General features: G+C 35.1%; 1 protein-coding gene across 6 annotated transcripts in view; it reads right to left on the reverse strand.

Annotated features, from left to right (window-relative positions):
- Nucleotides 1-7677: 7677 nt before the first annotated feature.
- The window catches only part of LOC128015249 (CMP-N-acetylneuraminate-beta-1,4-galactoside alpha-2,3-sialyltransferase), a 30246-nt gene continuing 11271 nt past the window's right edge, over nucleotides 7678-26652 (reverse strand). For 4 of the 6 annotated variants that reach the window (XM_052598927.1, XM_052598928.1, XM_052598926.1 and 1 more), the window contains 7 exons: nucleotides 22378-22472; nucleotides 20115-20178; nucleotides 19869-19964; nucleotides 19478-19664; nucleotides 12656-12802; nucleotides 10376-10522; nucleotides 7678-8352 (listed from right to left, as the gene is read on the reverse strand). In XM_052598927.1, the coding sequence (XP_052454887.1) occupies nucleotides 8263-8352; nucleotides 10376-10522; nucleotides 12656-12802; nucleotides 19478-19664; nucleotides 19869-19964; nucleotides 20115-20178; nucleotides 22378-22472 (826 nt within the window). In that variant the 3' untranslated portion in view covers nucleotides 7678-8262. The other 2 variants (XM_052598929.1, XM_052598931.1) reach the window with 2 other exon arrangements.

Below are 26652 nucleotides of genomic sequence, written 5' to 3' on the forward strand. Positions count from 1 at the left end.
ATTTTCATGACTATGAAAATTGTAGATTCACATTGAAGGCATCAAAACTATGAATTAACACATGTGGAATTATATATGGAATTATATACATGACAAAAAGTGTGAAACAACTGAAAATATGTCATATTCTAGGATCTTTTGCTCTGATTACTGCTTTGCACACTCTTGGCATTCTCTTGATGAGCTTCAAGAGGTAATCACCTGAAATGGTCTTCCAACATCTTGAAGGAGTTCCCCGAGAGATGCTTAGCACTTGTTGGCCCTTTTGCCTTCAGTCTGCGGTCCAGCTCACCCCAAAACCATCTGGATTGGGTTCAGGTCCGGTGACTGTGGAGGCCAGGTCATCTGGCGCAGCACCCCATCACTCTCCTTCTTGGTCAAATAGCCCTTGATGCCTTCAGTGTGACTCTACAACTTACATAGTCATGAAAATAAAGAAAACTCTTTGAATGAGAAGGTGTGTCCAAACTTTTGGTTTGTACTGTATATTTGCTAATATATTTCCAAATATACAAAACAACAACAAAAAAATGTTTTTCTCAAAAATGTATTTACTATAATTTGTTTTGCTGTTATTATTATTAGTTTTTTTGTCTACTTTCTATATATATATATATATATATATATATATATATATATATATATATATATATATATATATATATATATATATATATATATATATATTTCAGTTTTACTTTAGCATATCAAGTTAAACTAAATTAATATGAGAAATTAATTTTTTTTATATTTTACTTTATTTCAGTTGAAGTTATCTTAAAGTATTTTTTTTTATTATTATCTTTTTGATTATAATAACCTTGGACCATGAAACATTGGATTAAAAAAAAGCAAGGAAAATATTTTACAATATTAAAAATATATATTTTTATCAATAATAATAATAATAATAATAATAATAATATTATATATATATATATATATATATATATATATATATATATATATATATATATATATATATATATATATATATATATATATATATATACATAAATAGTAAAGGCTGTAAAAAATAAATAATGAATCTAAATAAAATTTTATATATATATATATATATATATATATATATATATATATATATATATATATATATATATATATATATATATATATATATAATAATATATAATTTTATTTAGATTCATTATGTACAACATATATTCAAAATATATTTTGACCAGAATTGCATATATTTATTTTTTGGAACTCTAATGTTTAATGCTCCTGGTGTCATTCATTTCCAGTTATTTCAGCTGCTTGATATTGCAAACTGGTACTTGTGATTATATTATTTTAATGTATTGCCGGAATCATAAACACTGGTTTGTAGTGCAAATAATTTGACCATTTACTGCACTTTTGTTATTCTTCTGGTTATTCATATAATGAGTCAGATGTCCCACGCATTCACAGAAAATAGCCAACTTTTGTCAAAAGTGATCAGAATTATTACATCAGCACAGGACTGAGGGTGCATTCAGGACAGTGACCCCAGAACCTGACCTCTGCCCCGAGTCGCTCTGTCCTTCATGTGTGTCTGTGATGAGGAATGAGAAAACAATGGGTCAGAACGGCCTGCGCTCCTCACAGACTGACCTCCGGAGCGCTGGGGTCCTGGGTGGTCCCTGCAGGCCCACGGCTTCAGGATCAGACTCCTGTGGATCAGGTCAAGCTGCTAAATCACTGCTCTCAGACTCTAGCAGTGTGAGCCGCGTTCTGCTCAGTGAAGTAACAGCACAGCTAGACTTGAGGAGTCATTCATGTCCAGGATGACTTACATTCTCAAAGTTATACTTTATGGTTATTTTTTTTGTTTTATTTGGTTATTATTATGGAGTTATGGGTTTATCCTAGTGTTATTTTAGTATCATTGCAATGCTAGTCGTATTCAATTTCAAATTATTTATTAATTTATTTTATTTTATTTTAGTACGTTACATTAAACTACTTGAAAATGAGAAATGTGGCCATGGCAGCAACTTTTTTTTTCTTTCTCTTTTTTTGAGTTTATTCCCCATTATTATTTATTATCATTTCAAGTAACTAACTATCTAACTAACTAACTAACTAATTAACTAACCAACCAGCTATATATTTATTTATTTATTTTTAATAGTTTTAATTTTATTAGCCATAACAACTCATAATTTGGTCAAAGTACACTCCCATTCAAAAGTATGGGGTTTGTAAGACATATATAGTTATAATAACAATACACTTTTGTGAGCAGCAAATCAGAATATTACACTGGTTTCTGAAGATCATGTGACACTGAAGACTGGAGGAATGATGCTGAAAATACAGCTGTGCATCACAGAATTAAATTACATTTGACATTATATGCATACAGAAAACACTTATTTTAAATTGCAATAATATTTTTCAAAATGTACTGTTTTTTACTCTATTTTTTGATGCAGCCTTGAGCAAAAGACTAAGACTTGTGCTAATCCCAAACGTTTTGAACAGTAGTGTCAAACAAATCTGAGCATCAGTCTTAGCAAACCCACTAATGAGACGAGATAAACCAGCAGCAGAAAGTGAACTTTTGAAGGAATGGCCGTTCAGGCTGGAAACCTCTTTAAGACAAACTATAAACTAAGAGGTTATAGTAAACATCGCTGGAGTTTATATTTAGTGCCTCCAGCCAGAGAATGCAGCAGCACATAGAGAGGATGCTTAACTCTGAGGTTCACACACACACACACACTCGCGCGCTTCCCAGAAGGGCCTCAAACTCAAAACCTTCATCTTCCACATCAGACCCGTCCTTCCCCCGAGGTACAAGTACATGGTGTAGCTTTACAGACGACATTCGGACAGAATTAAACCCCATTAAGATGCACCAATCACAAGGAGTCTGCTTCAGGATGAGAGTGACATGAAGATCGAGGCGATGACCTTTACGAAACAGAGACAGATGAACACTCCAGGACATGAGGACTTCAAGCTTGATGCTCTTTACACCGAATAAGAATCTGGTGTAGGATTTACTTTGAAACAATTTTCACTCAGAAACTTCTACTAAATGTCATAAAGACAAAGAAAGAGCTAGATGAAAGACTGAAACAGTAATGTAAACCTTTCTGTTTTATTTACAACTTCATAATAAATGCATCAGAATTTTTACAGTGTATTTATAACATGTGAGAAAAATAAAATTTCCTCTCTTCCCCCTTAAATTAAATTATTGCCTTTTATAATCTAATAAAAAAAATAATTAGAACATTATCTGGAAAACATTTGGTTTATTAAGCTGTATGTACTAATCGCTATTAGTAACATTAGACTATAAAAAAACTAAAAATGTAAATGTATTTTTTCTTTTTATTAAATATTATTTTATATATATATATATATATATATATATATATATATATATATATACTATTATATAAAATAAATTGATTCTCTACATCAATCTTCTGTCCCAGTTTTGCTACATTATTATTTTTATTTATTTGTATTTTTCCCCTTAGTCTTATTAAAATGTTCTTTCTGTTCTCAGCTCCAAAAAATAAAAAATAAAAACCTTTTGTTTTTGCACTCACTTGACGAATAAAGCTCATTCTAAATCTGATTATTAAATAAATATTATTTTCTGTTTCAACTAGGGTTTTCATTTGCACTTACATGCAGGATCTGTTCTCTTCACTAACTTCACTTGTCTTCATTTTTTTTTAATTCATCTTTTAATCATCTGTGTGTGTGTGTGTGTGATTTCTATCGGATGTATGAAGTGAGTTCTCCGTAAGTTCACACATGTGTACAGAATCACATTAAATATGGAGGTTTTTACAACCGTGTCTCAAGAATCTAAATCTCCATAGAATATTCCCCAGTCTCTAGAAAGTAAAATGAAACAGAAATATCAAATTAGTTAAATGAGTAAAAACAAAAAATGCATTCAATGTGTACAAATCCTTCTTTTGAAAAGCCCTTCTCTAGGAAGCACAATCCACATTTAAACTCTTGTTACGGTTTGAACTCTTTCTGAGCGTGAGGGCATTAAACTGCTCCATTTGATGGTGTGGAAACTGCCGAAGGTGTGTTTTCTGTTGGACTTTAAAAGAAAGGGTGTGAGCCGACGACCTGTCGGGAAGAATAAAGCCAAAGCGGAGTGATTCTTCACAGGTGGAGCTCAAAAACACGGCACACACTGGCCTTCAGTCCGCCTGTAACCGAACCCTGCTCCACCGAGGGTGAAGCTGTCAGGATGTGACCTCTCCATCACAGTCGTGTCACAGAAGCCCACCTACATGGACAGACGCACCTGTCAGAGCCTGTTCCAGCCTCCATTCACTCCTCCAGCTCCCAACCCTCGTCCCGCGGCGTATCACCAGGTCAAGGATTGTCTTTAAATAGGAGACACCTGCCCGTTGTGTCCATAGCTCAACTGTCTGTGATCTCACACTACTTTCTAAATCTGTGTACTGCACTCCAAGCACATAAACCGTTGGCCGCGTGGTAGAAGGAAAGGCATCCCAGCCACACAATTCATCTATAAATGCCTGTTCGCAAGATTTACATTCCAGATTTCACTGTTAACACGCCGATTAAAAGACATCTGGTAACACTTTATAACGTTTGTTAATAACATAACAAACATTTAAAAAAGGGCAGTGGATTTGTGACAGTTCTTTACTGTTTTCTCAAGTGTACATTCAGCCACGAAGCATGCAGTCATCTGTCACTGTATCAATGAAAACGTTACAAGCTCGAAAGAATCTCAAGGTTCAGTGTTTGTGGAAAACACTTGGAAGGGGTTGAGTTCTTCCGGTTCCTCTATTCCTCTCATAGTTAATAACCTCAAAACTATAAGGCATGATTCACTATAACCCAACTGAAGATGTTATTAAAAGTTATTAACTCAGTAACTTTCACTAACTCTTTCACACTGTTTATATTTATCCAGCAGGAAAATCCCACCGAAAGTGACAGTGATGTACTTTAATTAAAAAAATGGAAATGGCTCTAAAACGAAATGGTGTATTTTTCTAAATCCCATATACACTACCATTCAGATATTTTTCTAATAAATAAATAAAATAAAATCTGTAAACACATTTATAACATTATAAAACATTTCTTTTTCAAATAAATTCTGTACTTTTGAACTTTTTCATCAAAAAAAAATACAGAAAGAACTGTATGACCGTTTCTACAAAATTGTTTTCAACATTGATAATAATCAAATGTTCAAATCAGTATATTATTATGATTTCTGAAGATCACGTGACACTGAAGACTGGAGGAATGATGCTGAAAATACGTGCATCACAGGAATAAATTACATTAATAAATTGTATTATTTCACAATTTTACTCTATTTTTGATCAAATACATGCAGCCTTGGTGAGCAGAAGAGACTTCTCTGAAAAACATTTAAAAACCTTTCCAAAAACAAACTTTTGAATAGTAGTGTAAAAAATTCATAAACTTTTCAGGTTGATTCAATTCTATGGATAAGAGGTCAAAATATTCAGGTTGAGAACTTGTAAAGTCACCGACCAAAATTATTTAACATAAAACGATGACACAATACATTTGTTACAAAAATAAACACACCTTCTTAAAATTAAAACATAAAAACACACAGAAAACCAAATCCAGAATGATGATATTGCTTTGAAACATAACAGCTGATTTCTTCCACTGATCTAGAGTAATCCTCTGTAACTAGTCTGGTAACTAGTTGATTGCTGGTTCAATCTTTTACCATTAATATCCTTGATCCAGACCTCTCGTGTTTGTGCTGAAAGAGTCTTTGGATTCAGAGCCTTGGTTAAACCAGCAGGTGAACACAGTTAAACACACAGAAGACAAGCCATCACCCACTAGACACACACGTGAAAAACTATAATCACATTCTGATATGTTGCTACATGAATCTGAACAGCCTGGAGCAGAACGTCATGCCACCAAAAAAAAAAAAAAAAAAAAAAAAAAAGAAAAAAAAAAGGAAAAGAGGTGGATTATGAATCCATACGGTCTGGATTTGTACAGGTTTCAGAAACCAAACAGGAGGATTTCCAGGAACAGAGCTTGACGGGACGGACTCTTCAAAAATTCCTAATACTTCTTGAAAACCCCAGCGCCGCCGTGAGTCATGAGACAAGCAGCCGGACCGCACACATAAACATCCGTTTGTTTGAGAGAGAAAAAAAGCAGGTTGATCAGGTGGAAGTTTAAATAATAACATGAGCTTTCCATAAACAGGTGCTGATGTTTTTCAATCATGTAACAGGAAGATAATGAGTAATAGACTGATATATAAAGCAGTTAGATCCAGTTCTCGAATCTGATTGGTCGAGAAGCGTAACGAGCGCAGAAAGAGTGGCAAAGCTTGCCATTTCAAAATACTAATCAAGTGCATTAATGCCTCTCCAATTTGTTAGCAGCCTTGGTGCTGGAAGTATTTTTTAGTTTATTTTTTCCAATAGGGAATTTTTAGACAAGGCTTCGTTATGAGCCATGAACCAAACCAACCCAGCATGAGTTGAAACAAACTTTGATTTGAAGCAAAAAAGCATCTGAAAAACGATATAGCATTGCAAATTGATTTTGACTATTTCAAACTAAATTGAGCAAGATAATGACACTAAGTTTGCAACGGACCCAGTTATTGAACTTTATCAACACTGAACTGACCTGAGCTGAATAACACTATTGTTTTCTCTAGAGCTGCCTGAGATTTATAACCAGTTTTACAACATCAACAATCTTATTTTCCTTTATTAATGTGAAGCAGCATGTGCAAATGCTATATAAAAGTAAATAAAATTGCTATACTATAAATAAACTCTAAATTTAAGTGCAATAAAAATAATAAAACTATATCATAATAGTTTTATAAATATAAAAATGTTAACATTTTTTTAATTTATTGCAAAATATGAGAGTAACAAAATAAACCACTAGCCATGCTTCCAAACATCCATATGCTGATTTTCAACAGGTATACATTCAATTTGTTTAATTTCTTCACAGAATCATGGGTAATGTATCAATTAACAACTTTGTAGCTCACAACAGGTGCATTAAAATCAATGACGCTATAGAGAAAAGCTGTTGTACTTCAACTAGAAAATGTAGTACTTCAAAAATGTGAAATAAAATTTACTTTATTGACATGTCATTATTTTAACTTACTTATTAAAATACTTATTTTATAGGTGGTACAACAATGGCATAGAGAATAAAGTATTTTGACTTGAAATGTCATTTGCTACTAACACAGTACTCACTGAAGGTCTACTATAACATACAATTCATATGCATTATTAGGGGCCGTTCACACCGAATGCATTCTTGCATTTAAAACATGAGACACGGTGCTCAGGAATGGTTTTAAAAAAAGCACAGTGCAGAATGCCTCATCCGCCAATTTCCAGTTTCCAAGCCAACTTGCTACTGTAAACAAAAGCTTGCAACGCTTGCCCCGCCTCCAAAGTCTTCTGACTGGTCGACTGTTTTGGAACTGACACTGATGAGCAGCACTGCATGTAAAAGTTTAAATTCTTTTAACTTGACACAGCATCTTAAAAAACGTGGCGCTCATGTACATCTCCATCTAGCCTGTTTGTAGCGCATTTAAATTCCCCTTACACATCAACTGACAGTTCAAATGAAAAGCCCATTTCAGACTGAATGTAGAAGTCTTGATAATACTTTAATCCGGCTGGTCTCACAATCAGGTTATACACAGAGGGTTACACATGTGCAAGGTGCAGGAAACAAATGATGCTGATTGGTTTAATGGCACACGTCAGAAGAGCGGCAGAAAATCAACAGTGGCAATCATTTGTTGTGTGCTTTTGTGCATAGCCTGAGATTGAAGAGAACAGTGATAAAGCATTCAAGCTGACTAAGCTTAAAAAGTAAAGCATCTCAACAACGACGATTAAAATACTGTCTAATAAATACTGAATACAATGGAGTAAAAAAGCAGGAGAAAGCAGCACGTTTCCAGTCTCTGTCGGGCGCCGTGGCACACAGGGACGGACTTTTTCTCATCTACGTGGCATCTTAAATAAAGCATTACCATGTTTGAGGTGAGACTGCCATGGACACTGTCCAGCATATGAGGTGAGGTCACTTCCTCCGGCTGCATCATGCGATTGGCTCAAACATCTCTGTCGTCTGACGGCTCACGTTAGTGTGAGTCTTTCGGCTGGGAGGCCAGTCACCAGTGATATGGTGAATACTATCTATCCGCTGCATGACGGGGACGTGACGTCAGATCCCATTGGTAAGGTCCTGAATAACGCCCCCCTTCACCAGCTTTCGGAGAAATTCTTTCTCTTTGGATATGTTGTGTGTCCACGACTGGGTGTGTGTGAGAGAAAAAGAGAAACAGAAAGAGCACAATAGGGTGAACGCTCATCAAAAGTCTGTCACGTGCTAGTTTTAAAAGAGCCATGACGTCTGCATATGTGACTGCGCTTTTGATTTCACAAGCCACAAAAGCAGTTCGGACGGCCCACCTAAAGTAAACATGCACAACAACAGAGATGCTCTTCTGGGTAAAGAGAGGAAATAACAATCACTGTGAAATACAGTGCCATCTACTGATTTGCAATTTAAGTTGAATCGCCTTTTGATAAAACATGCATCTTCTAAACAAAAAACGAATAAGTATCTTATTTTATTCTTTCATGCCAGTGTTGTGATGCCAGTGTAATCGTGTACATGCATTGTTATGCCTTGCAAATATAACCCTCATATTGCTTTCGGTATACTAATGTTTGGACCTAAAATATCATTATTTTATAAAACCATCATTTAATATTATTTAAGTACAACCATTTTTCCCCAATACTGGTGAGAAATTTTATTTGAATACATCTTTGAATGAAATGTATAAGAACATATAATCTGCTCAATAAAATAAATTCAACTTTCAATTTCTACATTTCAAACAATTTTCAAGCTGTAATGGTTTGTCAATCGGAGTATATATTTTCATGTTTATCAAAAAAAAAAAAAATTCAATCTCAAAACTGTGTGAGATGTGGGAAAAAAGCTACATTTATTTTTGTGACACTAATATAACTTAAAGATGATTTTACAAAAGTATTTGTGACATCTAATTGTATCTATACATGCACGGGTCCAAAATAACCCAAATATATTTTTTAAGGTTATATCTCTTTAAAAATAATTGTACAAAACAACAACAACACTATGCATTTTTTGTACGGTCCCAAAGCATTTGCAAGTTTCATTCCCTTATTATTTATTTCCCTCAAGGCGCCGAAATACTTTGAAGTTCGTTTTCGTTCTTCGTTTGCGGGCAAAAAGAAGTTTGAAAAGGCTGAGCGACGGTATACTGTTTTGCGATGTCGCGATGCTCGTACGCATACCCTAAACAAAACACAGACGAAATGATGAAGTGTAGACAATCTAGGTTTGAGACGGGCACCATTGATCAGAATATTATAGACAAAAGAATACTGTTTAGCAGCAGTTCAGAGTCAAGTATCATGTTTGCAATACAAAAGAACCATAATCAGTACTTTCTGGGAAGTGTGAATGTCTCATAGTCTTAAAAGTTTAGCATGATGTGGAAAAAATATTGGAGTCAGTTTTTACTTTATTTTATTGGTGTTCATTTATTTTATTAAACTGGATAAATAGTTACATATTTTATGTGGCGTCTGCTAAATGCAAAAATGTAAATGACTGCTTCACTTTATTAGTGGTTCGACAGTAGTTTCCTCAACACTGAAAGAAGAACACACACACAGCTTGGACTGCCAACGCTGCCTCATTACTCTGACCTCTCAGGTTTCTGCATGTTCCTGGAACAGAGAACAGCGTGAGGTCATGTGACCTGTGTATGGACATGACTCAACGGACGGGATATTCCCAAATCATCAACCAGCGAGCGGACATCACTGATGGACTTCAGACACATTTACATTCACATTCTACTCTTTTTAGATGTCAATCGAAGACATTTCTTCTGACGGTGATAATATAGAGGTCAGAAATGAATCAGGTTTCAGGGCCTAAAAATATGAGGGACAAATTCACTTCAGTGAATTCCTGTTTTTATCTGTTATCAAACACGTCACACTTTGACAATTATTTTGTTGGTATCGATGATTCCATGGAAAAGCTTAAACACCCATGGGACATTTCTATTGCACAAAAGGTTATTTTGACAAAAAAAAAAAAAGGTTTTGCAGATTATTAAAATATTCTTCAACCTATACAAAAAAAACATATTTTAAGAACTGTTCACTGAAAGGTGAACCAATAATGGTTCTTCTATGGTATCTCTGTTGAAACCTCTTTTAATTCTAAGATTTGGAGTTAGAGAGACGTGTCCGTGTGGTGCGGTTACCTCTTTGATTGCAGACATCTTGAGCTTCTCGTAGTAGTGCAGAGGTGCATGAGGTTTGTTCATGTCATATCCGAATCCGGCCACCGCCACCTCATCACAGTTATGAAGAGCCATCGTGATCGCAACAGTCCCCAATGTAGGAATATTCTGGAAAAACAAAACCCTTTTAGCATGCGCACCAGTTTAGAGACACGTATAAAACACCCAACAGTCATTCTTGAGTATGTAGGTAAAGATACCTTCATGAACCCTCAAGTTTAAGAAAACTTTAAATTAATGAAGAAAAATATTGCTTCTGGTCATTACTGCAAAATACCTTTTAAGAAAATGTTTTATGGAAAACATGTGAAGTGAAAAGTGTGAAATTGAAAAATGAACATTTATGTGTGAAAAATGATACAAAATGTATTATTTGAAAAATAAACAATAATGTGCTTTACATAAAATATATACTTTTATTATATATATCCACAAACATCAACATTTATATAAACACACTGAAAATTGATAAACTATTTTGAATTCATCAAAATGAATCTGAATCAAAATTTTGATGTCTAAGTCATTTAAAAGAACATTTACACTAATAAACAAAAATGATATACTTATAATAGTGACACAAAAAATACAAATCTGTAAATGATCTGTGATTCACTTACTAATCTAGTTCAGACATATTCGTAAATAAACAATTTAGACCAATTTTATAAACCAAACGATTCGCTAAAAAGAGTCGTCTCAAAAGAATCATACATTCATTTACAAATCTCTCATCTCTATAACTTATGCAGTTAGTATTTACAACTATATTGTTTGAGCAAAAGTAATTAAACAAAGTATTCAAGTGCTGCAAATGTTGTAACATGAAAAAAAAAAAAACACCTGTAGTCAAGTACTCATTTCCTGTTATTAGTAATAAAACAATCAAGCTTTAATTGATACTACAGATGAAATTTGTGGAGCAAACACTGACCAGCCAGGGATGGACTGGACACTCAGGGTAGTTGAGTGCACTGCTCACACACTCCAGGACAAGATAATACACCTTGTGACTGACTTTATCAGAGACACAGTGTGTTGTGTGTGTGTGTGTGTATCAGCAGAGAGGGATCATCCAGTCACAGGCTGGAGAGATGAGTCTCAATGTGAAAGTCTTATCACCACAGAGAGACACTCTCTGGACTAATCCAGCTCCAGACACTCGGCTGCATGCTGATAACAGGAAACACATCGGATCACATCTCTATGACAGCGGAGCACAAACAGACTCAGGATCAGGTGAAGATGTGACCGTCCAACACTTCATCTCAACATCAGCTCAAGGGGCGCAACAATAAGGATGACCTGCTGACCCGGGCCAGTGCAAGAGAGTTTGGGGTCATTTCAGTACATTTTGATCATCTACATGGATTATTTATTGTTTGTTTGTTAAATTTTAGGGAAAACAATCTAAAACTATCTATCATAGATGAGGTTTTGATGCAATTTCAAGAGCGACTTGTTGTGCAAAAGTACAAAACAGGTTAAAAAATAAATAAAAAAATAATAGAATATGGGTGTCAAAAACAGCCAAAAAAACATTGTAAGGTTCAAAATTATTGATTTTTCTTTTACGCCAAAAATCATTAGGGTATTAAGTAAAGATCATGTTCCATGAAGATATTTTGTACTTTTCCAACTGCAAATACATTAAAACTTAATTTTTGATTAGTAATATGCATTGCTAAGAACTTCATTTGGAAAACTTTAAAGGGGATTTTGCAACCTCAGATTCCAGATTTTCATATCGTTGTATCTCGGCCAAATATTGTCCTCATAACAAACTATACATCAATGGAAAGATGATTTATTCAGCTTTCAGATGATCTAACTCTCAATTTTGAAAAATTTACCCTTATGACTGGTTTTGTGGTCCAGGCTCACACACATATTTCCATAAAACACACACACCCTTTTCCATAAAATATTCAGAAATATTATATAAAATGTTCAGAAATATTTGATCAAATACATAATATTTTTTCTATACACAAATATTTGAACAAATGAATAAATAAATGTAAAAACATAAATTATTGTACATATAAATTATTATATATACACAAGTAAATTATAAAAATAGTATATATTTGTGTGTGCATTTAATTTATAAATTATTCTACATTTGTATAAATTTTTATTCATTTTTTGTTCAGTTTTTCATAAAATATTTTGTTAAAAGCCAATTTGCAGTGATACCAGAAAATATACTTTAATATTTATCCAGTGTTTGCTCCTCACCCCTTTTCCCATGACACCTTTGTTGTGTGGAAGGCCGATGAATCTGAAGGCCGCTTCCTGGATGAAATACGGGTTCAGGATGCGCATGTCTTCTGGCTCTCTGGGAACGACACGTGCCACGGACTTCCAGAACCCGTCATAACTTCGCTAAAAGACGTCAAGAGCATAACACAGAAGACAGTTGAATTAATACAAGAAACAGGTGAAACGAATAAACCTGCGTGACTTCGCTGCCGGTCTTTACCAGCTTTTCTTTTCAAACACTCCTGCTCTGTGAATACGCTATTATAAGCGCAGAAAGTGAAGCTGACACAGAACAGTCCCCCGCGGCCGCTGAATAACGCTCTCAGCTGAGTAAATAAGCCGCTCACTTTGAATAAAAGAATATAAAGGGTGAAGCATTGGAGCCAAGAGCGTGTCTGAACACAGAGCACAGTGGATGCCCACTTCACCTGCAGCCGAAACACACCTGGGACATTCTGGAGCATCCTAAGTCACGGCACTACATATAAACACGCCGTGTAATTACATCCTGCCCCTGTTTTCTTTCCAAGGGAGGGACAGGCTTTTACAGAGGGTCGCACAACTACACAAAAACAACAAGTGCTTTGACCCAGGGAGCCTTACTTTCTGGTGTAACACAAAGCATGTGCGTCACGGTATAATATGCTCACAGCTATCAGTCGCCATAAACGGTTTTCCAAGAATTTAAAAAGTGCACTTATTATGCCTTTCATGGAGTGTGTAATGTAGCTGTTGTTCAATGTAAACGATCTGCAAAGCTGTAGAGCTGAAAATGCACTAAAAATACAGATATTGTCTTCCAAAATAAAGAATCGACTCTAAACAGCCGAAACGAGTCGTCAGTATCCCACTAGCCTATGTTCTACGTTGGCCGTCCATGCACAACTTGACCCATCCTCAAACAGTGTAGCTTGTACGTTTGGTTAACATCATGTCGAGAAGATGCTGCGAAAGTAAATTCATTTTATATTCATTTCTGAAAGATGAGGCTGCTAAGAATCAGTGGTTTAAATTCAACCCCAATCTTTTTTGTGTGAAAAAATCTTACTGACCACAAACTTTTGGCATGTATTAATTTTTTAAGTAATTTTCTAAAAGTCCTCACTATACTTCAGGCCTGGCCGGCATTCCTCATGATGCAGGAAGCAGGTGCAGGTCAAATCCTGACATATTCTGAGCGAGCGCTGAAGCAGAGGTGAATCGATCTGTTGTCCGGTGCTGGACTCGTATAAACACACAGGTGGAAAATGTGACGTGCTCGGTCAGAGAGAGATGGACATAATACCCTGCACCGTGAAGAGCAGAGGGGCTTTTAAAAGCCCCATGAAAAACAAGAAGACAGGAAGACCGTGTATCAATCATCCCCCTCCTACATCGCAGAGTTTCTCTGATCACAGAGCTGCTCGAAACAGACCTGCAGAAGAGCTGACTAATGATTACAGACTCTCAACTCTGGCTGATATATGTCTGCTGATGCAGCTGTAGTGCGTCCAAACGGCTCATTGTGCTGTTTCACAGAGAGGGTCACTCAACACTGCCGTAGCAACAAGAGGAAAACTAATCTGACCATGACCACACTGCTGAATGTGCAGCGCTACGGCAAAACAAGATGTATTTTGGTTGAAATGTTAAATTAAACTTATGAGATAAACCAAAGAATATATATATATATGTATATATAAGATATAATATAAGAGCATCAATGATTGCCCTTTTTCCAGCCAATTAAGTTCTGGATATGATATGATCATTCTTTTAAAAGTTCTAAAAGTTCTAAAAGACACTTACAAAGGAACCAGACCAAACATAAAGTTCTGCATCGGTTTATAAAGAAATAAACCAGCACACTGTTAAAGTAAGTAATCCCAGTAAATGCTAAATAATACATGTATAATACAATTCATAATTATTCCAAATTCTTTTAGTCATTTAATATAGGTGTAGAAATAAATCTTTAAAAAATGGGGGGTTAAATATATAGGCTGTCATTATAACTTACTAACTAAATAAATGCAAAACATAACTAGTTAATGAATGAATTAACAATGCATTGTTTTCATTGAAATAAATGATCATTGTTTCTTTTTTTTGTCTTTTCATTGTCGTTAATGAAATCAAAAAACAAGCTTTTTCATCTCTGATATTATCAACATGGTGTAAATATACACAATATCAAACGTGGGTGAAGAATAAAGATTATAGTGTATGTTTAATTTCTTTTGAGTTTTGTCAAAACTCAATTCGTAAAAGGAGAAAAGAAGTGGCATTTTGCTTCCAGAAAGTTTTTTTCATTATTAAAACTTTTGGTTGATCTACTCATGAACACCCGAATCTCTAAATAAACTGAAAAAGACTCATGACTTAAATCAACGTAATAAATCAGTCACTGACTGAACTTTCTGATGGTCAGTTATCCACACACTCACATACTTTCTCAGATGGGAAATCCCCAAACCCCTTCGTTTTTAACTCCAAACTTCCCTTCCTTTGGTTAAAAGAGTCCTGTCACATTTTTGTGTGATGATGTTAGGGGGTAACCTGTGGGCGTGGAGTGGGCCCTGTGTTTCCCTGCACCACGGCTCATACACAACAATGGTCGCTCTGACACTCTGGAGGTGCGAGTCGCAGACGTTATCAGAGTCCATCAGTTTCCGGTGGACTGACACACACTGTGGTATTCATAAACCAGTGTGGTTTTCTGCGGCCGCTGACCCCGACTTTGACCCCCAGCTCTCTGTCTCCTCATGTCTGACTCACCAGACTCTGAGGACACTTCACACTCATACACACCAGTGTATTGCAGTGTGTAAGCCAAACATGTCATACAAAGCATCTAATGATTCATAGACTTGAGCTCTGATCCGAACCCTACCTAGACCTCATGTTTGCCATCCAGGGCCGGCTCTAGGTTATTTGGCGCCCAAGGCGAGAGAGAATACAGGAGTTCACCAGGGTTCGAAAAACACTATATTCAGGAAATCGTTTTCAGCTTGAGTATGTTAAATCAAACATTAAGAGCCACATCATATCTTTTTGAGTTGAACTAAATCTGAATTACCTCAAATCTTCTTAAATGTTCTCAAATTGGTGTAACATCACATCATCTTAATCGAACAGAATCGTATCTGTTTTTAAACGTCTTGTGAAATGTTCTTCTCAAGTCAAATCTTTAATGTTTTCTTCTTAAATGTTCCCAAATGATCTCAAATTTCAGTCAAATCAAATTAAATCTTTTAAAATTCAGCCAGGTTCCTTCTCAAGTCACACTGGATCTTCTTAACCTGACAGTATATTAACAGTAGATAAACATATATTACCATTTTTTTCCTCAGATCTTCTTGAACGATCTCAAATTTGAGTCACATCAAATCATCTTAGTCATATCTTAGATTTTCAAATTCAATCACGTTCTTAATCTTCTTGTGAAATGTTATTTCTCTTCTCTTGGCCTCAAATTTGAGTCACATTAAATAATCTTAGTCAAATTGAACCATCTTGTGAAATGTCCTTAAAAAGTCCCTTCTCTATTCTTCTAAATTTACCTTCTCAAATCATTTCTTCTTCTTTGTTCTCAAATTATCTTAAACCTTGAATATTCTACGATTGCATTCACATCAAATCATCTCAAATTAAATATTGTTTTCAAATTCAATAATTCTCTTATTCTTCTTGTGAAATTATTTCCTTCTCTTCTTGAGTATAATCAGATCCTCTTAAATTTCCTGTAATCTTAAAATCTCAAATGATCTCAAAGTATCTTGAATGACCTAAAATTTGTCTCGCATCAAAAAAATGAAATCTTATCTTTTCCACTACACTCATTTTTTTTAAATCTTGTGAAATATTCTTGCAATGTTTCTCTTTATTCTCGAGTCACATCAAACCTTCTTATATATTCTCCATATTTTTTACGCTCTCAAAACGATTCCTGAATGTTCTCAAATTTTGAGATGCATCATATCATCAAAGTCAAATGAAATATTATCTTCTCAAATGCAATCTTCTCTTGTAAAATGTTCTTTCAATGTTCCTTCTCTTCTGCAATTAGTCATCCAAAGCAGCTCGACGTGACTCACTGCACTAACAGTAGAGACAACAGCAGCTAGTTTATTGACCCCTTGTCCACCTGCTCATGTTTGCCTTTCTGTACGGCTGTGTTTGAAGCTGATTTCAAAGAGGAGACAAAAGCAAGAGGACAGCGACGACCCGTCCACAGCTAGAACAGCTGACGCAACCCAAACCTCCTAAAGGCCTAACATCTCACATATGGTGGCATTAGTCTAAACTGATGATTTAGCTGTGGGGACGCATCATTTACGACAAGATATCTTGGCCGCTCTTTTGCTTTCTGAAGACATACCTGCCATTTAATTTAAAATCAACAGAGATTCAAGTAATGAGAGCATTTCTGCGTCAAAGACTACGGCCAATAAACACACACAAAGGAAAAAACATCTACTTCCTCTCTGACCTCTCAATTATCCTCATCAGTATTCCTGTCTGAATGTTTTGAACGGAAGACAGTCTGCACACTTCAAAACCTTCACCGAAGCTACACGTTCTGCTTAATTTCTTGTGTTAATTAGTCGTGATTGTAGCATGTCTCACGTGGACGGGTCAGTGATGGATAGTGCTCTCAAAATGGAAGAGACATTTTTAATGAAAACAATTTGCTGGTCTTTGCCGCAAAGTTTTTTGTCTGTTTATCATTACGCAAAATTACAAATAAATTTGACTCAAATTGGTTCATTTATTGTTCAGTCTGTTCAGTAAATCACTGTTTTTTCAGTAAATGGTAACGGATCTATTTAAAGCGCACGCTATGGCATGAAACTATTTTTTTTTCTCCTTCCAGAATAAGCTGTATTTTAAGAGAATGAAACGTAAATCCTTTTTAAGACTTTTAAAAGCATCTAAAATATACTAGTAGTTCATGGTTCATGGTTATACTGCTCAAAAGTTGGGCATCAACGAGACTTTTATTGAGCAAGGATGCACTAAATTGATCAAAAACGACTGTAAAGACATTTATAATTTTACAAAAGATTTCTATTTCTAATAAATTCCATTCTATGGAATTTTAAATTCATCGAAGATTTCAGAAAATAAAAAAACATATCCAGCTGTTTTCAACAATGATAATAAGAAATGTTTCAGCACATTAGACATTTTTATACTTCAGGATCCTTTTTTGCATGGCCTTAAATTTAGAAAATTTTACTTTTCCCCCCACAAAAAACACTTGTGTCCCAGATTCAAGAAATTAATTTCTCTCTCGTCTTCTACAGTTCTCTCTTAGCCCTAATGGCCTTTCGGCTGGCAGTGGGATTCTAATGGAGAAGGATAAAGAAGGCAGAAGGCATGGTATCTGTGTTTTTAGAAAGAGAAAGACTGAGTCAAGCTGCTGCGCATGGGAAAGTGTGCTGTATAGAGTATCAAATCCAAGCCACTAACCTTCAGGAAACAACCTGTGTGTGGCCTTCGTCTGGTTTGCTTTGCATTAATCTCTACAGCCGTTTCTCTAAAAGTATTCAATTGGAGAAGAATTTGTTGAATGTGTAACACTCAATTTTGAATCAGGAAGTCAAAATCTGATTCAAAACCAGAAGACTACACTAAATCTTTTCTGGCCTGCAAAATAAAATATTATTTTATTTATTATTATTATTATGACACAGAGTCACTGAAAAATATCCAGTGCTAAAAGCGTGACAACAGAAATATTACCAGCAGCTCCTCAAGACCAGTTCCACACCGGTGACTTTTATTACAGTGCTGTGCGCTGGGGAAACGTCCTTGAGCTGAGTGAACCAGAGTCGGCTTTCATCACGAGAGAAGAGAGGCCAGATGTGTGCGCCATTTTCATTAGCATTCTGGAGATAACACAGAGAACGAGCTGCTTGACTAAACCCAAACCCGGGAGATAAGATGCCCATTCTCCAGCCCGGGACACACAATTAAGCACATCACTGAGTTCCTGTCAGTCACCTGTGGAAACACTACACTGTCTGACTCACACACAGCTGCATATCAAAGACACGTCAAACACAAAGCCCACATCCGTCTCTACTTTACCCACAATGCAAAAGAAGTTTCATAGTTACCTGTGGTCAAAAACCGATTTCACAAACTGAAAAGTGGTCAGCTTTTGATGTTTCATTCTGCAATGTCTCGAAAATGTCACACTCATTGACCTTGCACATGTGTTTTTATTCCTTGAAAACTTAATGCAAATTCTGCAGATATGTCACCAGATAATAATATGTAGTGAAAAAATGACTTTATAATCTTGAAAGCATCAGTAGAAATGTGTTGAAACCTGCAAAAATCAGTAATGCTTTGCTTTGCATTCAATAGTTTTCCAGCAAATGTGTTTGATATTTATGGTCACATTAAAGCTGTATGTGGTAACAAATAAATAAATAAAAAAGTAAAATAAATCTTTCTAAAATTATTATTATTTTTTTTTTTTTGGTGTGACCAGTGAAAATATTGTTGGGGCAAGAAAAAACAACTTGGCCACCAAAAAAACTCCCATAAAAATAAAATAAAATCCAGATTTTTGACCCCAAGCATTCATGTGTAATATTAGTGTTCTGAGCAGACACTATGCTGCCCCCTACTGGTTCATGTGTGCATCACACAATTCTGTTTTTAAATAGTTTGACTCGTTTCTTATCAGGAGACATTCTCTGTGCTGATTTCACAGGAAAATAGCATTAAACATTTTAAAATGAAACATTATTGCTGGATGCAAAATAAATCAAATTAATGATTTATGATTTTTGGATGTCTTACCAGTTTTTCTTTGAACACCATGAGACGCAGCCATTTGAAGTCCATGAGTTTAAAGGCAGATAAGACGAAAAGCGAGCTCTTCTCGTAGCGCTCCGGTCTCTGGATGGCTCCTTCGGGGTACGTGATACGCATGGTGGTCTTCGAGCCCACGTCCTTCTCGAACCCGGCGACTGGAGCCTCGTTCAGTCTAAACCAGGGGACAAATCAACATTGCCTTCGTTTACTTAATATTCCTGTAATAATGTACAAGATCCACCGTGAACATTATTAACCATCAATGTTTGTATTCATAATCATTCATCAAATGTGAAACAACAGCAGATTTGTCTACTTTTATCATCATACAATAAGCAGAAATCAATAGAATTGTTTAACTTTTATAATAACTTACCGTACGACAACATCATACTGATCGATTTGGGAGCCCAGGGACTTGTTGAACAGAATGCCTCCGTTGCCAATAATGATACACTTCTTACAACTTAATCTACAGGAGAAATTTAAAAAAACATTAGAGAAAATTATGGTCTGTAGAGCACTGAAGTTTTAATATATGAGATATGGTTCATCATGCAATAAACAAACGATATGTTCTTGTAAGAGCAAAGGAGTGAGTGTTTATGTGGACATTAGTTACCTGTCCAGTTCTGAACCTAGTGAATATCTCTTTGTAGCTTGTAAAATATGATCGATGATCCTTTCTGTGGACGGAGGAAACAATTATTTACTTATTTAGAGAGAAAAACTACATAAAAACACACCGGAGACTCAGTGGTCTAAAAAACAAACAGCTGTTAGATTTTTTGCTTTTCTAACAGGAATAACTCAATTGTGAGATTGTGAGAAAATTACTCAGTTGCTGTTTCCGAACCACAGCACATTGAGGCATCTTCGACACTGACTAAAGTGACTCATACTGTGATTCCATATTAGTCATTCCGCCCACTTATTCCTCATCACAACCTTTAGCAGGCTTATGCAGCATGATCTGGCTTTTAATTACACTAACTCTACATAATATTTAGGATGGAAGATCTTTGTGAACTATGCAAGAATTTTGGATTGCGTTAAAGATGTAGTTTAACCAAAATTACATTACGGGGCCGTTGAATGCTTGAATGTGATTGGCTGACGAACGTTCTGAGGTGTGCAATTATTTTCTGGGAAACGCACGGTGAATGTAGTTCCAGGCAGCTCTCTTGACCGCATTACAGTTCCACATCACTTCACACAGTTATCAGTAATAACGGTCACACGGTTTGCACAAAAATGTGTTGTCAGCACCCCCCAAAGTTTAGAACACTCTTTATCTTAGGCACAATCAAGCCATGCTGTTTTTAGTAAAACAGAAAGGCTTTCCACTCGAGAAAAAAAACTAGACAATAGAACGGGATTCAAATGTCAAGTACGCAACAACAAAACCACTGATCGGAGTCACTCTTTGTCCATTTATAGTCTGTTTGGAAAAGTAATAGCACACCTTTCCTCAACATGTCACACCATTTAAGACATCATTCATGTCTGCAGCATAAAAAGTTGAATCCATAGTGTTAGGGCTTTGTTCAAGTGCGTTTCAATCTCAACCTCACATTAGAGCACGGTAGACAGCAGCAATTCCCACACAGACTCGTAATTCATGTGTGAGTGTTTCTGCTGAAAGACACGACTTGAGAAACATCAGCGGGACGGATGCTCTTAATGCTCTTAATGTCCCACACCATCTGCCAAAGCAGATCAGAGTCAGAGGAAAACTCATCACTAAACAAGCACATTTGTGATTTAAACAGGCTGGAAGGTAATCACAATTAAAACCTCCAGGGCAGGCATGAACGAAGGTGATTTGAAAGTTGAAAAATACCTTGTGTTTCTGCTTTAAATGGATGAAAGAAGCACTGAAAACCTTATTAATAAGATGCCACGGAGAAATGAGCTCTTGGTGACTGGTTAAGTTGACATTAGTTTAATTTGTATGTGATGTGTAGACATTTATTTAGAGGAAAATATACTGGCATATACTTGTTTGTTTGTTTTTTTTTTAAACTACATGAAATCATTTTCAAATGGATTCATCTATGTAAATTATTATTATTTTTAATGTTTTAGAAATCATGATAGATTATCATTCAAATGTTTGAAGTAAGATAAAAAAGAAAGAAATTCACGCTTTTATTCAGTAAGGAAGCATACAATTGATCAAAAATGACAGTTAAGACATTTATAATGTTACAAAAGATTACTATTTTAAACAAAGGCTGTTCTTTTGAACTTTCTATTCATCAAAGAATCCTGAAAAAAAGGTATCATGTTTTCCACAAACATATTAAGTAGCAAACACTTTCTTCAACATTGATAATAAAAATAATAACCATTATTAATAACTGTGCATCAGTATTAACTGAGCAGCAAATCAGCATATTATTCTGATTTCTGAAGATCATGTGATATTGAAGACAGGTGGAATGATGCTGAAAATACAGCTGCGCATCACAGGAATAAATTACAGTTTAAAATAAACATCTTTACTGTAACGAAAATTAGAAAGATGCTTTTCGCCTTAATAATGGACTCTTGATGAAGGACAACATAACCACTTAGAGGATATTTAACTTTAGACGTCTGAATATGTGCAATATTTGTGTGAAAATATTGTAAAAAACACATTATATCCAACTAGATTATATTCAAATATATTAATACAGAATTCATTAGTTTTTACATGGTTTTAATTAAATTCACACAGTTTTACTCAATGAAAACTTAAGTTACAAAATATATACATATTTGAGATGAAAATATGCTTCAGTTGCATGTTTTTTCCCCCCCTTCTCTTGTGATATGGCATGGCGGAAATAAACGTGAAATAAAAACAGACTCAAAGCAGCTCAGAAAGGAAGAAATACCTTGTGTTCTTACTCCAAATGGAGGCAGGTAACCGCTAATCTTTGATAGCCTCTTGAAATTTGGATCGAGGAACATAGGCGCTGGTTTTGAAAACCTAAAACAATAAAAGACAGAGAGAGAGAAACCACAAGTCAAAGCTAGCACACTATCACTCCACAGTCTGGATGTTTTCAACCACAAATTCTCATCTGAAGTGCTATTTTTAGTTTTTTTGGCTGTAGCAAAAACAGGACAAAAATTATATTTGAAAGAATGAAAAGAAATCTTCATCATTCAATAACAATATTTTTGACATGGATGTAAAGGAGCGTGCCCTTCTGTGTTTATTTTATATTTAATGCAAATGTAAATGATGATGGATTATATACTTATGGAAAAGAAGTAGAAACTGACCTGAGATGGATTTGATCTTCTAAAGTAACAGGCTATTTACTGTATGCCATATGACACTAGCCAGAATAATTGTGTCTGTTAGTAATATGATTCGATTCAATAATTATTCAAGGTCTGACGATGTAATAAAAAACACTGGGCTACAATGTTGCAAATTCTAGCAATCAAATAAAACTAATTCGACTGGAATGGTTACGCCGCTTAATGACCGCCGAAAATAATCTAGAGTATTTATTCTAATGACCTGTATTCCTTGGCAGAATAGATTTTTATTATTAATATTAATAGCATAAAAAATTATAAAATTATATATATATATATATATATATATATATATATATATATACAGTATTGTTCAAAATAATAGCAGTAAAATGTACTAACCAGAATAATCAAGGTTTTTAGTATATTTTTTATTGCTACGTGGCAAACAAGTTACCAGTAGGTTCAGTAGATTCTCAGAAAACAAATGAGACCCAGCATTCATGATATGCACGCTCTTAAGGCTGTGCAATTGGGCAATTAGTTGAAAGGGGTGTGTTCAAAAAAATAGCAGTGTCTACCTTTGACTGTACAAACTCAAAACTATTTTGTACAAACATTTTTTTTTTTCTGGGATTTAGCAATCCTGTGAATCACTAAACTAATATTTAGTTGTATGACCACAGTTTTTTAAAACTGCTTGACATCTGTGTGGCATGGAGTCAACCAACTTGTGGCACCTCTCAGCTGTTATTCCACTCCATGATTCTTTAACAACATTCCACAATTCATTCACATTTCTTGGTTTTGCTTCAGAAACAGCATTTTTGATATCACCCCACAAGTTCTCAATTGGATTAAGGTCTGGAGATTGGGCTGGCCACTCCATAACATTAATTTTGTTGGTTTGGAACCAAGACCAGGCCCGTTTACTAGTGTGTTTTGGGTCATTGTCTTGTTGAAACAACCATTTCAAGGGCATGCCCTCTTCAGCATAGGGCAACATGACCTCTTCAAGTATTTTAACATATGCAAACTGATCCATGATCCCTGGTATGCGATAAATAGGCCCAACACCATAGTAGGAGAAACATGCCCATATCATGATGCTTGCACCTCCATGCTTCACTGTCTTCACTGTGTACTGTGGCTTGAATTCAGAGTTTGGGGGTCGTCTCACAAACTGCCTGTGGCCCTTGGACCCAAAAAGAACAATTTTACTCTCATCAGTCCACAAAATGTTCCTCCATTTCTCTTTAGGCCAGTTGATGTGTTCTTTGGCAAATTGTAACCTCTTCTGCACATGCCTTTTTTTTAACAGAGGGACTTTGCGGGGGATTCTTGAAAATAGATTAGCTTCACACAGACGTCTTCTAACTGTCACAGTACTTACAGGTAACTCCAGACTGTCTTTGATCATCCTGGAGGTGATCATTGGCTGAGCCTTTGCCATTCTGGTTATTCTTCTATCCATTTTGATGGTTGTCTTCCGTTTTCTTCCACGTCTCTCTGGTTTTGCTCTCCATTTTAAGGCATTGGAGATCATTTTAGCTGAACAGCCTATCATTTTTTGCACCTCTTTATAGGTTTTCCCCTCTCTAATCAACTTTTTAATCAAAGTACGCTGTTCTTCTGAACAATGTCTTGGACGACCCATTTTCCTCAGCTTTCAAATGCATGTTCAACAAGTGTTGGCTTCATCCTTAAATAGGGGCCACCTGATTCACACCTGTTTCTTCACAAAATTGATGACCTCAGTGATTGAATGCCACACTGCTATTTTTTTGAACACACCCCTTTCAACTAATTCAACTAATTGCCCAATTGCACAGCCTTAAGAGCGTGCATATCATGAATGCTGGGTCTCATTTGTTTTCTGAGAATCTACTGAACCTACTGGTAACTTGTTTGCCACGTAGCAATAAAAAAATATACGAAAAACCTTGATTATTCTGGTTAGTCACATTGTACTGCTATTATTTTGAACAATACTGTATATATATATATATAATAAAATTATTTTTAAAATTAGGGCTAAAAAAATGTGAATTTATTTTCTATTTTTAATCATTTATAATACAAATGAATATATAATATATATATATATATATATATATATATATATATATATATATATATATATATATATATTAAAAATACATTTATTTTAGGACACATTTTTGTGCATTGTGACAAGGAAATACACATTTTAACACTAACTTTGAAACAATTACTGTATCATAACAATGAGAAAAAAATGAAGTAAAATGTCTGATGCATTACATTCCTCCACATGTACAGTATATACTCTCAGACCCCTGGTGCATACATATAACACTAACAGTAGAACATTAAATACAGATAATAAAATATAAGGTACAACTACACAAATAGGTCATGTAAAAAAGAAAGACATTATACAAGGAATAGAAGACAAACTGCATCATGTGACCAACATATTATAATAGTTCTCAAGTACTTCTATATAAAAATGTTTTTATTGTTCTGTGCTATGTAGCACGCACAGCTAACATGCTCTACAATCATTTACACGGCTAACAAAACACTTCCCATTCCAGTCACAAATACCACCTGACAAAGCTGTATTTCACAGAGAAACACCCTGATTTCTGTCAACATCCTCCACCCAGCGTGCACCTGATACAACTATCCACGTCACAAACTTCCCCCGAACATTTCACTGGCAGACAAAACAACACCTGAATACTTCTGTGATGCCGTGCGCAGCTGTCCGAGCCCTGGAGTAATGCACTAATGACACAGGTGGTCCGCTGTACTCCATTCCCACCAACAAAACTGAGACTCTGCTCTTCCTCACATCCCACCAGTTTAAGTGAAGGTGACACACACTCCCGCGTTTCTCACCGGCTTGATCTTCCAAACACATTCACGTATGGGAACCCATCATATGCGAGTCCTAAATTGCAATCGGACATTCATTTCATAATAATGCACATTTTTAAAAAGCCATATTTTCACAGAACGTATGTTGACATGAACCGTTACAGGAAGTTTCAGGAGGTGTTTCAATCAATTTAGACGTAAGTTTAACCCTCCCGCTATTAAAACAAAACATAAAAAGGGTTTCTTAGAGATTGTTGCCAATACCATTTTCAGAAGTTATTAAAGGACTACAATAGTGCTCAGATCTCAATATTAACGTTCTCACCGAATTCTTTCAAGACCAAATGATCTGAGCAGTTATTCACATTCATTTCATTTTTGACTGTAGGTCAAAGACGTCATATCCCATTTCAAATTAAATTTACTAAAGTGATTCTATATACAGAAAACATGGTAAAGGTTCTGTTGTAATGTTGCAAATAATATTTGTGAAACTAAAATGTCAAGATATGTGTGAAATAATGTTCAGAGTGACAGATATATTTATGTAAAAATTAAAGAATAAGTTATCATGTTACATTGTATTATATTTTAAATGATTAAACACTTCTTGCTTAAAAATAGATAAAACCTAGAAGTTTGAAAGATATAGTGGCAAATATTTAAAATGACGATTCATTTTTTGGGGGCTGCACTGTAATCCTTTAATACATTCTTGAAATGTCATCTACTGATGCTTGCACTAAATATGACTGACAAAAAAATGACAGTAAAAAAAATGAAATTGAACAGGACGAATTCCAATGTATGAAAAACAAAAACAAAAATGAAAGCTGTATTAAACTTTAATTTTTAATGCTGGAATCCCCTTTTGTCTTTGAACATGTTAACTAACTATTTTCATTCTCTTTTTTTATCTCTTCAAAGGACACAGATATCAAAGATTAAAGATCAAAGTTCAATACTTTGATTTAAATAGAACTGATAAGTCTTTTGAGCTCATCATACCATATTTATGATAAGATGCATTTGTG

The sequence above is a fragment of the Carassius gibelio genome, chromosome A6, assembly GCF_023724105.1.
Source record: "Carassius gibelio isolate Cgi1373 ecotype wild population from Czech Republic chromosome A6, carGib1.2-hapl.c, whole genome shotgun sequence".
Lineage (NCBI taxonomy): Eukaryota > Metazoa > Chordata > Actinopteri > Cypriniformes > Cyprinidae > Carassius > Carassius gibelio.